General features: G+C 43.0%; 1 protein-coding gene across 2 annotated transcripts in view; it reads left to right on the forward strand.

Annotated features, from left to right (window-relative positions):
- The first annotated feature begins 2,182 nt into the window (after positions 1-2,182).
- The window catches only part of LOC308121735 (polypeptide N-acetylgalactosaminyltransferase 10-like), a 106,525-nt gene continuing 96,291 nt past the window's right edge, over positions 2,183-12,416 (forward strand). For both annotated transcript variants that reach the window (XM_080483172.1, XM_080483173.1), the window contains exon 1: positions 2,183-2,489. In XM_080483172.1, the coding sequence (XP_080339298.1) occupies positions 2,331-2,489 (159 nt within the window). In that variant the 5' untranslated portion in view covers positions 2,183-2,330. The remainder of the gene's footprint in view (positions 2,490-12,416) is intronic.

The following is a 12,416-nucleotide window of genomic DNA, read 5'->3' on the forward strand; positions in this document are numbered from 1 at the left end:
CTGATGGGGCTTATGTTTTAGAATCTAGATCATGATGGATCTGTTAAAACAACCTTAAAATAATCTTACAACAATAATTCTACTAATGGATCATCAGAGCAGAGTAAAGAAGTGTCTTGTTTGAGAAATTGGACGGGCCTAAACATAGTATAATTTCACTGCTATGGGGCTAGATAGATAGATAGATAGATGGATAGATGGATAGATAGATAGATAGATAGATAGATAGATAGATAGATAGATAGATAGATAGATAGATAGATAGATAGATAGATAGATAGATAGATAGATAGATAGATAGATAGATAGATAGATAGATAGATAGATAGAATTTTTATTGTCTGACCCAAGGTTGTCGGAAATTGGTCTTTGACAGGGCTCAGAATTGCATAACACTCACACACATAACAAGCATTAAGAACAACAATACTGATAAAAGACAATATTACAACATTATTTCTTAAAATAAGGGAACCACACTCAAAACCACGAATCTTACATAAAAAGCGCAGACACTCAGAGCAGTGTCAGGAGTTGCTCTGGCAGATTAGCTGCTGTAAATCCAATACAAATGTTTTTTTTCTCGCCCAATCCCATCATGCTAATTGCTTCAACATTTCCAATCAATAGCAATATAATCGAGATTGTGAGCAGGCTGGTTAAGTCGCTTTTTTCTGAATGAAACAAGGTTAAGGGTTCTTTCTGGTTATGTTTGGAGAGGTTTATTACAAACATGAATGCCTTATGTGCTTGAAAAATCAAGGCCACATAATCATCAACCAAGTTTTTCCCTGTGACATGATTGAAAGTGGAAGTCACCACAGTTATTCCCTGCTGGCTGGAAAACACAAAACAGCCAGGGCCTGCCGATGTGCATTCACAGACTGTGCTAAATTGGCACAGAGTTGTTGTGCAATCGACTGCACAAACAGATTGGGAAGGAATTCAAGCTTAAGAATCAGCATTTCCATTGTGCAGATATCACATATTCACATATTTCTCCTTTCTACTAAAAGTGATTATTTTTCCATTAGACTCACTGCCACAATGAGGCTACGTTTACACAATATATTGAAGTAAAAACAGAAACTTTTCAATGCATTATGGGTGTCGGTTTACATGGTCAAAAACGCTACTTTTAGAAAATGTTACTACTGTGCATTCGCACCACGACGATAATAATTACTTTTTGTACACATGCTCAGTAGATGGACAATAAGAACAATGTTAACTCCCAGTCGATATTCTCCTGCGACTTGGCAGTTTTATAGTTGACAAATAGTATATATAATATAGTCTTCAAAATAACAATTCAACTTGGTCGACTGTACATACGAATGTCCGTGTTCTCCCATTGTTAATGTTTAAGGCCGATTGTTCTCTGCTGCATGTGTGTGTGGATTCATTAGAAAAACAAACAACAGTGCCAACTTGTGGCCTGCCATGCTAAGTACATGTTTTCAGTGTTCCTGCTGTCGCAAAGTAAATGGATGTCATTTTCAAAATATTGCTGTGTAAACATGAAACCTTTCTTATATGAAAACACAGAAATCATGCGATTTCACTGAAAACGTTGCCATGTAAAGGAGGCCTGATAATTTATCCCCCTTCAAGAATAATTTGCCAACAACAATCTGTAGTTTGAAGACCTTCATTGCAATTTTACATTCACAGCAGCAAGACTAAACCATGCAGTGCTAAGGTTTAGGGCACCGCCATTGGTAGATTGTGCAGAGTTAGGCTCATAGTTTGGGTTAAGCAGCATGATCTATGGATCTTTGCGCAAATAACGGATCCATTATTTGCGTTGCGCAATCGGTGGATCACACGAATGGCCTAAAAGCGCCTTACATATACATTTAATTCATGGTGACAGTAAAACACAGACATTTAACTTGTGTTTTTATATTTATTATGTGAAATTGACATAAATTAATGAGAAGAATCCCAGAAGACAAGAGTACTGTTATTTACGTGATGTACCTGAATGCATCACTGGTAGTCAGCTGGGATTTGAACCTGCAGCTCACCATCACACTGTCAATTTAATTTAAACACTTAGAAATTCTTTGTATTTTAATAAACAGCTGCCCTACTACACCCCCACCCCCACCCCCCCCCACCCCCTCGCTCAGCCCCGGAGCTCCGGGTGCTTCGCTCCCTCTAGCGGCCGCGGGGCTCCGGGCAGCCGCCGAGGAGCGTCACAGCGGCGGAGCGCGTCCCCACGGTCGGAGTGAAAGTTGTCTCCGCCCGGCTGAGCTGGGGGGGGCGGTTGTTCCGGGCTCTCTCACTTCGTTCCACCGCTGCTTCGCTCGCCTTCTCCCGGAGAGATGAGGCGAAAGGAGAAGAGGCTGCTGCAGGTCGCCGGGCTGCTCATCGCGGCTCTGCTCTTCCTGCCGAACGTCGGGCTGTGGTCCTTGTACCGGGACCGGGTCTTCGACAACTCGCCCGACGCGGTGGAGGGTCCGGGCGGATTGCCCCCGGTGCAGGTAAGCGGGTAGCGGGGCCGAGGCGCGGTGGGTTCACGGCGGACCGAGGCATACACACAGCGGCCGTGGCGGCATCCGGGAAGCCTGGTGGTTCGGGTAGAAGTGTGTCGGTTTCGGCTCCGGCTTTCAGCCGCATTCCCGCACTGAGCGGCCGGCGTGACTCCTCAGCGCGGGCCGCCTCGGAGCGGCAGGTCAGCGGCCACAGCGGCCAGGACGAGCCGGGCGCCACGTAGCTCAACCGGAGCCTCCGCAAAGTTCCAGGAACACACTTCAGGAAGTTGTGCGGCAGCGAGCAGCGACACAAACTACAGATTCCCCGCAGAAGTTCATCTGGTTGGTCTGACTGACTCAACAAGTCCAAGGTGGAAAACTTCACGTCATTCAAAAGCAAATCCAGTTTGTTATTGTTGTTGACTTGTTGACTTACTGTGGTCCAACACAGTTACAGATGCAAAATGTCTCGCAATTTCCATATTTGCAGGCGTTTATGGTAAAACTATGTAATCTACTGCATGCTTATTGACGAGGTAGTACCAGGAACTCCAGGGGAGTCAACTTGAAATGGCTTCAAAATGAAACGTAGTTGTGTTGTTGTTTACTTGTTTACTTATACAAACTATGTTAGTGTGGTTCAGTGCAGTTACAGATGCGAAAGCTATACAATCTACTGTGTATAACCTGGATGTTTAGTGACTGTTGGTATCAGAAAGTCTGAGGTGGAAAACTTTAAATAGCTGCCAGCGCAATTCCTGTTGTGCTTTTGTTCCTTTGTTGACTTGATCAAACAATATAAGTGGATTTTACCACAGTTGATACAGATTCAAAATGTATTAGACTTTCTATAATTTCAGGGATTTATTTGAAAGCTCAATAATCCGCATGTTTCCTGACTGTCAGTATCAGAACAACCCGGGTCCGTTAACTTTAAATGACTTGAAAATGAAATCTAGTTGTTAACTTGTTGAATTATTCAAACTATGTTCGTGAAGTTCAGCACAGTTGCACAAAGTCTTGCACTTTCTATATTTGCAGGAATTTATGGGGAATAAATAGAACCTGCTCTAGATAATCTATATGTTTAGTGACTGTGTGGGAATCAGAAGGTCCAATTAAATTTTCGAAGCTCATCCAGCTCCATTGTTTTTCAGGAATCTGAAGAGTCGGCATGTTTTCCGGGTAAATGCAGCTTTTTTTTTGGCATCCTGATGGGCGTCACACTGCAATTACAATAAGGAAGATGTCCAGAAATATACTGCAGTTGTGCACTAAAGATCCAAACTGTGATAACTTTTCCAGATCACAAGTATTTATTTGTGTAAAATACCATAAACTACACATTCATTCTCTATTTAATTTCAAGATGACAAAGTTTGAAGGGTTTGATGCAGTTAACCAGCAATCGACTTGTGTCACAATCATGCCAATGAATATTTTGTATTTTTCTTAAATTGATTTAGTTCAAAGTACTTTGAATTGAATTGGACTTTATTGTCACTCATTTATAAAGTTTCAAAGGTAAATATATCTGTCTTTAGACTTCATGAAGTGTCAACAAAGTTTAAGATGCAAAGGTAACACATTTTGTAATATGTGTTGCGAAGTAATAATGAGTATTCTGTGTGTTTTTTAGTTGCAACATCTCAAGTCAAGTACTTCATGTCATAGTTGTCCCATAGGAGTTGTCCTATAACGTGCGCTGGTCTTCTTCCATGGTCATGGGTCATTACAGGACACCTTGTGAGCTCGTAACGTGAGTGAGTCCGACTCCGGAAGTCCAACGTGTTAAACTTGTAAAGGCCGACCACATACTTGTGAGATAAACTGCGTGTTGATTTATCTCGGAGGATGTTGTTGAAGACTTTTTTTTTTTTTAACGTTTGAAAGTCTCTGCAAAGTGTCACACTGAAGTAAAAACCGACAAGCACAGTTAAAGATGCAAACATTAGGGTTAGACCAGCAGTGTTTCAGATGTTTGTTGAATTTGTTCTTTCTGTTCAGTTTTTATTACATTTTGTTTATTTCTAGCTTGTGGTACCTGGTATCAAACTGTTGATGGATTCAAGTTTTTAATTAATTGCATATATTTTTGAACATATTTTGTACGAGTTTAGTTAATAATTAAAAGTTCTGACGCAGTGCATGGAAACACTATTTATTGCAGTTCAGTCTTGTAGCTACTTGTACATCGCACATGTTCATATCGCGATCAATTTGCGGTACTTTGTGCAGCCTTAGTTTCATTTACTCGTCTCGCTATTTAATACATTCTGATGTTTTCACAGTACATGGAAACTGAATTCAACGCAGTCTTTTAGCTCTTTTGTATATGTTGATCACTGTGCAGCCATTATGACATTTTTTGCTGTTAATTCAGTCGTTTGTTTACATAAAAGTTAAAGATGTTTACTGTGTAATAGCAGCTTCCTCTTTAGTCTGACTTTATTAAATCTCGACTTTAATTGGCTCGCAGTAGCCAGCCGGTGATACAGTTCTCACAGGGACATCAGGTGTGGCATGTTTCCTGAGAGAGAGAGAGAGAGAGAGAGAGAGAGAGAGAGAGTTTAAAATCGCACGGACTTGAAGAAGATGTCAAAAGAGGCTTTTTGTGTTCACAGGTTGAAAAGAGTCAGTAAATAGGCCGAGCGGGCACATTTTAAATTGGGATTATTTGTGTGGAAGCACAAAATCTGGACGTTATTTTTAGTCTGACTTCATTAAATATCAGCAACAAAGTGGCCTTGAGTCAACTGTAGAAGGCTTTTACAGACCAGCCGGTGATAGAGCTGTGGTATTGTGGCACATGTAGGAAACCAGGGAGTGTTTTCCTCTCAAATGATTTTGGATTATTTCTATTGGTTAGAGCCCAAAATGGATTCAACTTCTTGGTATTTCCACCTCTTTTCTACCTGTTGTGTTGCATAGATCAAGTGTATCGTTGCCTGAGTCTTCATTTAAGTGACACTTTCAAGTGAAAATGGAACACTTTTGGAGCATTTTGGTGTCCAAAAGTCCAAATATGCCACCGACAATCGTGCATTATTTTCCTTTAGTGACCAACAACAATAATAATAAAAAAAAAAAAAAAAAAAAAGTGCTGATTCTGCTAATCCCTTCATACTCGTTCTATACTTAAATACTCATTTTGTTTTTAACTTAAACAAAAAAAACGTAAATTTTCTCACAGAAAAGAAAAGGAGACACTTCTCTCTAATCACCGTCTTTGTTTAGGTGAAGGAGCCCGGCGGCAAGTCTTCACAGTCCCAAACAAGTTTTTCCTAAAATCAATTTGTCTGAGGAGCAGACGGGCGCGTTTTGGCAGCGGCGGGAAGAAAAGAGCCTGTAAGGAGTTTTCACGGTCTGACGTGTGTTTGTTCCCCCGGGGGGATTGTGAACTGGATCTTAAAAGTCTAAAGGTTAGAGAAGGAGAAGAGAAAAATGGTTGTTGGTAGATGGTTGTGTTCGTTCACAGAAACGGCTTTTTTTTCTTTAGGGGGGGGGGGGGGGTTGTTTAAAGACCCCGACACGAACCCCCATTGGCAGATAATGGCAGCTCCTCTAATTCAAATGAGGCAAAATGTGCTGAATGAAGGCTTTCATGAAATGTGTGTGTGTGTGTGTGTGTGGGTGTGTGTGCGCGTGTGTGTGTGTGTGTGTGTGTGTGTTATAAGCCAAGCGAAGGCTCATCATCTGAAATCCTTTTCTGAGGCAGAAATAGAAAAGTGTGTGTGAAACAGCCAATTAAACAATGAGTTGTCATGGCGAGGCTTGGTTGACAAAAATAAATTAAGTTAGAGCTTTGTAACTGATAATCACGTTTTGATTATAGGAATATTGTTTAATTCAAACCGTTTTTGGTCGATGATTTAATCAGTGAATACACTAAATGTATCATGTTCATTGATTCACGTCTTTTATACCGAGCAAGCACTTTGAATAGAACGTCCCAACGAACCTGAGCCCTGGTGTTGGTTCTGCTGCATATTTAGCATTGAGGTGATTCAAAGACTTCTGAATTGCTTCTGTTATAACAAATGCTTCGATGCATATTTTGCACAAAGCTGAGGCCTCAAGAAATATTCTTATTCCGTCCGACAGATTTCAAAGTGAAACTTTCTGTTGGCCTCCGACTTTGTTCAGCCGTTTTTGCAGAAGACACCTTGTGTGTTGGTATGATCGGTATCCTGTGAGCCGAAGGGAACATTTCTCAGGTGCACTATAAACCTTGTTTATATGACTTTTTCAGAAGGCTTGTGCAGACGGAAAGGTTTGATATTGATTGCAGTACTCGTGGAAATACTAAGCAGCGTTGAACATCCTGTAGTTTGTGTGCCAGGCCTCTAGTTGGCGCTGTTTTCTTCTATTGTAACTACACGCTTGCAAAGAACAGTACAACAAGAACAGTTATGCTCCCGACTCCCTCAGTTCCTGTCTCCACATATGCAGATGACGATGTTGTAAATGTTCTTTGGCGAAGCGCAGTTGATGTCGAATCAGCAGAAAAAGCAGTTCTTTGGAATCCTCCTTGTTTCACTGTTTAGCTGAAGATGGAGGCGTTTTGGAAAAAAAAAAGCAAAGTTGAAAAAAGTTCCATTCTCAGGCCCTCGTGAACAAAGAGCCACAACGCAAGAGTCGAATGTGAAAATGGGGTGTGAAGAGTGTGTTGAAGTGCAGAAATACAGCCAGACGAAATGTGTAAATACCTCAAATGGAGATGAATGGGTTAAAGTTAAAGTTAAAGCCCTAATCATTTCAATTATCATTGTAATCTTAATCAGTGGATCCTTTTGTGCCAGAGATTACCTGTAAAAGACAAAAAAAACCCACAAGAGACTTTCTTGTGTCTCTTGTTTTGTCTTCAGTTTAATCTTCTGGCTAATTAAGAGGTGTGTACTTTTTAAAAAAATTTTTTAAGGCCAATCTGACCAACATTGGTAATAATAAATAATAAATCCCTGTCAGAAGTCCTCGGTCGTAGGTTTTGTTTCTCGTCGTGAGCAAATCATGGGAGTGATAAACTCTGACCTCTCTGTACGAATCTCAAGGGAGATTACTTTGAGTTTTTATGCAATGACTTGAAGGAAAGTGTGACGTTATGAAAGGACACCTGTAAGGTAGGAAAGGCTTGTTACTCATTAGCAGACTGGAAGATAACGTCAATCGGCCTCCAGTGCCGTTGGATAACTGAGGCCAACGTTGGATAACAAAGAAAGCATTAACCAGGGACCAGAGCAAAGTTTGTTTGAAAGAGGCGGATCACTTAACACAACTGCGTCATATTTGGATTCGAGCTTGTCGTTGACGGAACGTCCTTGTGACGTATTTTACCAAGTACGGACCTTTGTGCTCTGATATGCGAGATACAAGTAGTGTGTGTTTTATTGGCGGGTCCCTGTAATTGATGCTTGACTGAGTATTTTAAACAGCTCCAGCAAACACAGGCTGGCTCTGGGCTTTCCTCTTCCCACCATGACAGTGACAGAAACGTAATTTGCACATTTCCCTTCTCTTATTAAAGGTTGGCCCGTTGAAGACGAGGTGGCTCAGCTTCCTCCTGCCTACTCCAGCAGCTCGGGTTAAGTGGAGGTTAGAGGAGATGAGAGCGGCAAGTGGAATTAAAAAAAAAAAAGAAGAGGCCTTGCGGTTGAACCGCCTCCCTGCTGTGCTGCAGGGCTGCATCACCCAGTGACACGAGTCAGTGTGAGCGGCTCTGCTGGGTCTCTCCTGGGTCCCTGTTGGACCTCTTTCGGGTCTCTGCTGGACCTCTTTCGGGTCTCTGCTGGACCTCTTTCAGGTCTCTGCTGGGCCTCTTTCACGTCTCTGCTGGACCTCTTTCGGGTCTCTGCTGGGCCTCTTTCGGGTCTCTGCTGGGCCTCTCCTGAGTCTCTGTTGGACCTCTTTCGGGTCTCTGCTGGGCCTCTCCTGAGTCTCTGTTGGACCTCTTTCACGTCTCTGCTGGACCTCTTTCGGGTCCCTGCTGGACCTCTTTCGGGTCTCTGCTGGGCCTCTTTCGGGTCTCTGCTGGGCCTCTCCTGAGTCTCTGCTGGACCTCTTTCACGTCTCTGCTGGACCTCTTTCACGTCTCTGCTGGACCTCTTTCGGGTCTCTGCTGGGCCTCTTTCGGGTCTCTGCTGGGCCTCTCCTGAGTCTCTGCTGGACCTCTTTCGGGTCCCTGCTGGGCCTCTCCTGAGTCTCTGCTGGACCTCTTTCGGGTCTCTCTCAGGCTTTTCCCGGGTTTCCCACGGACCACTCCTGGGTCTCCGCTAGGCCACTCCCAGGTCTTTCCCGCTTCTCTCCCAGGCTGCTGCCGGATCTCCACCGGCTCTCCATCCTGATTCCAGCTGTTGTGGAGCATCTTAGCGTTGTTAGCATTTAACATAATGTGAAACATTGTGATGTAATGAGCAGCGATTACTACATAATTCCTATTGAGTCTGTTGTTGCAGGTCTAATATTATTTTTGCCCAACACAGATACCCTCCCTGTTCTGTCCTTTCATGCCTCTCAGACGGGGCACCCGCTGATGCTCATTCCACATGAGTCCATTCATATTTAGGCTACCAAGTGAGGAGCTGCTTTTAGCCAGATGCTGTTGTACATGTGCAAGGTCACGCTGTCAATTCGCATAATGACAGAATGTCGCCATGTCAACAAGTGATGGTGTACAAAAGGGCACATCGCGGGCACGAATGCCACGTTGCGTAACGCACCTCATGAAAGCATCTTATATGTTTCTGCAGTCCGTCTGAAGCACAAGTGTGAACACAGTCCAACAATCCACCGTCAGTTATTCATTCAAAATTAATGGATTGCAGTGAACTCGACTAATTAAAACCTTTTCAAACATTGACTCTTCGGTTCACTGCTAAGCCAGAGTGGACTACTGGATGAACTTGAATAATTGATCAAGTAAAAGGCAGGTTTCTTTGAATTTTAAGCCACAGCACACCAAACATTTGCTTCCTATTAATGTACAGACTGGAAAAAGATCCACAGCGGTTTCTCAAAGGTAAACACTGCGCACAGCAAAACCATGACTTTTAATTTGAAACTGCAGCCCGCAGAAACCGCTCTGCTGCCCGTCCCACTGATGCATGCTCGTATGAAAGGAGAGCCGATTGAACGGTGACCAGACTTTCCATTCATTATCAGTCTTCTTCAGTTTTTACAAATCATAGTTCTGTTTTTTTTTTTTCTCCTATTGTCGAAATGAAACGCAATTAGCATTGTGTAGTTGTTTTTGGGATGATGTGGTGCTGGTGCGGTTGGCCTCTTCACCTCTTCACCAGTCTTAAGACCCTTTTCAGAAAGTTGCGTTATCATTGCCTCCAAGAACCTTTATTGTGTAAATGGGCCACGAAAATGGAACAGAAGCTTTTCCTTTGTCACTTGAAAACATTGTCGTGTAAATGTTTCCTTCAACTACCAAGTCATCAGATTGTGAAGTGGTTAATCTATGACTATGTGATGGTTTCAGTGGAGGCTGGAGACGATCTGCCTCCTGGGCTGGAGTTGAGAGCCAACACGAGGAGTTTGTATTTCTTGACGCGTGAGATTTCTTTTTTCAAAGTAAATTGAATCTATTCACGGCCACATAATTTCTCTCTGGTCTTGCTGTGTTTTTGAGCCCAGGTATTTCTGATTGCTTTGCATCCCAGCAAACCTGTGTGGTGAAACATTCGTACCATCACCATGGCAACTGGAGTTCTCATCACCGGCATAACTGCAGACACAACTTGGTTTAAATACATTGATAAAATTGTCTTTTTTCTTTTTTTTTTTTATTCAGTCTCATGTTCTCTTTCCAGCTGAGAATAATATTAAAGAAGTGAAAGCAGCACTCACTGCGAGATCCTTCTGAGATGAGCTTAATGACCTTCGATGCAGTTGAGTCAGTTTTTTTCCAGTGTGCTGTCACTGATGTTTGAGCCATATGCAACCCTCTCATCTTAAAGGTCACTTTAATAACATGACTTTTATTTTGCAGCATCAGAAATAGTGGCAGTTGTGAGAGTTTCACCACATTAAGGGTACGTTCACACGGCAACAGTGTTTGGAAACGGCTGCTACTGCGCTTACACACCACGACCGTGGTAACTAGTAGTTGTGCACATGCTCAGCGTGTGTGTGTGTGTGTGTGTGTGTGGTTTCATACCAAAAACAGACAACAGCACCAACTCTTCTACTTCTTCTTCTTATACCTCTTATTCCTTTTCTTCTTCTTCCTCTTCTTCCTTCCTTTCTTCCTCTCTAAACGTGATCCTGGTGAATCATTTCACGTTACAGACGCTCCATTCGCAGTCACGGGGCATAAAACCGGCGTCAGTCTCTTGGTGATCAGTCTCATTGTAGCAGTGAGAATTACTCAGGACGCGGAGGGATGAATCAGCCCGGTCGGGATTATTCAGAAAGGTGAGCCCATGTGGAGCCCCTGCATTCAGAGGACAGCTTCCATTGTGGATTCTCCTCCCTGCTAACTGGATGTGATCCGCTCGGATTAAAGTCGAGAAGATAAAGTGTGCTCTTGGAAAAAAAAAAAGTTGGCCAAGATTCACGCCGCTGCCACGGAGAAATGAGAATCATATAGGGCCGCACACTGGAGGCTTCATTTATGAGCCACACGCACTATAGGCCAGATTACTATTCATTCATCACTGCAAGACCTTGTGCAGTTCCCCTCTGACACACGTACAGTACACTCTGTGACACACACACACACACACACACACACACACACACACACACACACACACACACACACACACACACACACACACACACACACACACACACACACACACACACACACACACACACACGCGCGCGCTTGCATATACTGCTTTTACAGTCAGTAGAAGGTCAGTCAGTGACAGTCTGGTCTTATTAATGAGCAAAGCTCAGAGTAAACAAGGACGTCCATGTAGAACGCCTGGGGAAAGTGAAAGAAAATACCACACAAACATTTTCTTAATCTTTCATTTCTTCCTCGCAAGTTGGAGATGATTTGAACCGGAGCTCCACGGAAAGATTACAGAGGAACAACCTGGTTTTGTGTATAAATGGGTCTGGTTGTGAATTCCCCGGCCGTCTGCCGTTGATGTATTCCTACCCAACAGTCACAATGCAAATCAGATATTTGTTTGACCCCTCTGTCCTCCAGGCCTCCCATGGGCCTGAAAAAATGCATTGAAAGTCTGACATTTGTCCTTCTGGGGAAAATAAACAAACCTTTGATGCGTTATTCATTCATGTGTTATCTCTTCAAACACATTTTGAGGAACACATGTTGGCTGTTGCTTGGCGGCAGCAGTATCGAGACGTATTAAGATGCGGGGAAATAATTTAAGGGAGTAATTTGGTTTCTAGGCCACGGGGCCGTGATTAGCCAAGCTTGTGCTTTTATAGCAGCATACTGTCAGAAGAGGTGACAGCTCTGCCAAGCGTTACAATACAACCTCAAGAGGTAGACGTGTGTTAAGATTCAGATATAGCAATTCAAGCAATGACGAATTCAGTGTTTGAATAATCAGATGATGACCTGCAGGATTGGGGAAAGGTTCCAATTTGGCTGTTTTCATACCGGCTTCAAAGGTAGAGCTTTTTTTTCATGCTTGCGATTTCTCCCGTAGGGACACCCAGAGACTACGGAGCGCTGTTACTGCTCATGTGCACCACTGCTGTGGTAAACATTTGGTGGTTTTATATATTTTTACATTATTATATTCTCCCCTAATAGCATCCGATTCGTCATCTGTCCATACAAATGTCGGTGTTCTCTGAATTGTGTTAATGCTTATAACGTATTGTTCTCTGCACACATGCATGTGTGGTTTTATTACAGAAACAAGCAACAGCGCCCACTCGTGGCCTGGCATACTAACTACGTCATTGTCAGTGTGTCAGTCGCTGTCGCGTGACCGCAACACATTT

Source organism: Lipophrys pholis, assembly GCF_963383615.2.
Source record: "Lipophrys pholis genome assembly, chromosome: 16".
Classification (NCBI taxonomy): domain Eukaryota; kingdom Metazoa; phylum Chordata; class Actinopteri; order Blenniiformes; family Blenniidae; genus Lipophrys; species Lipophrys pholis.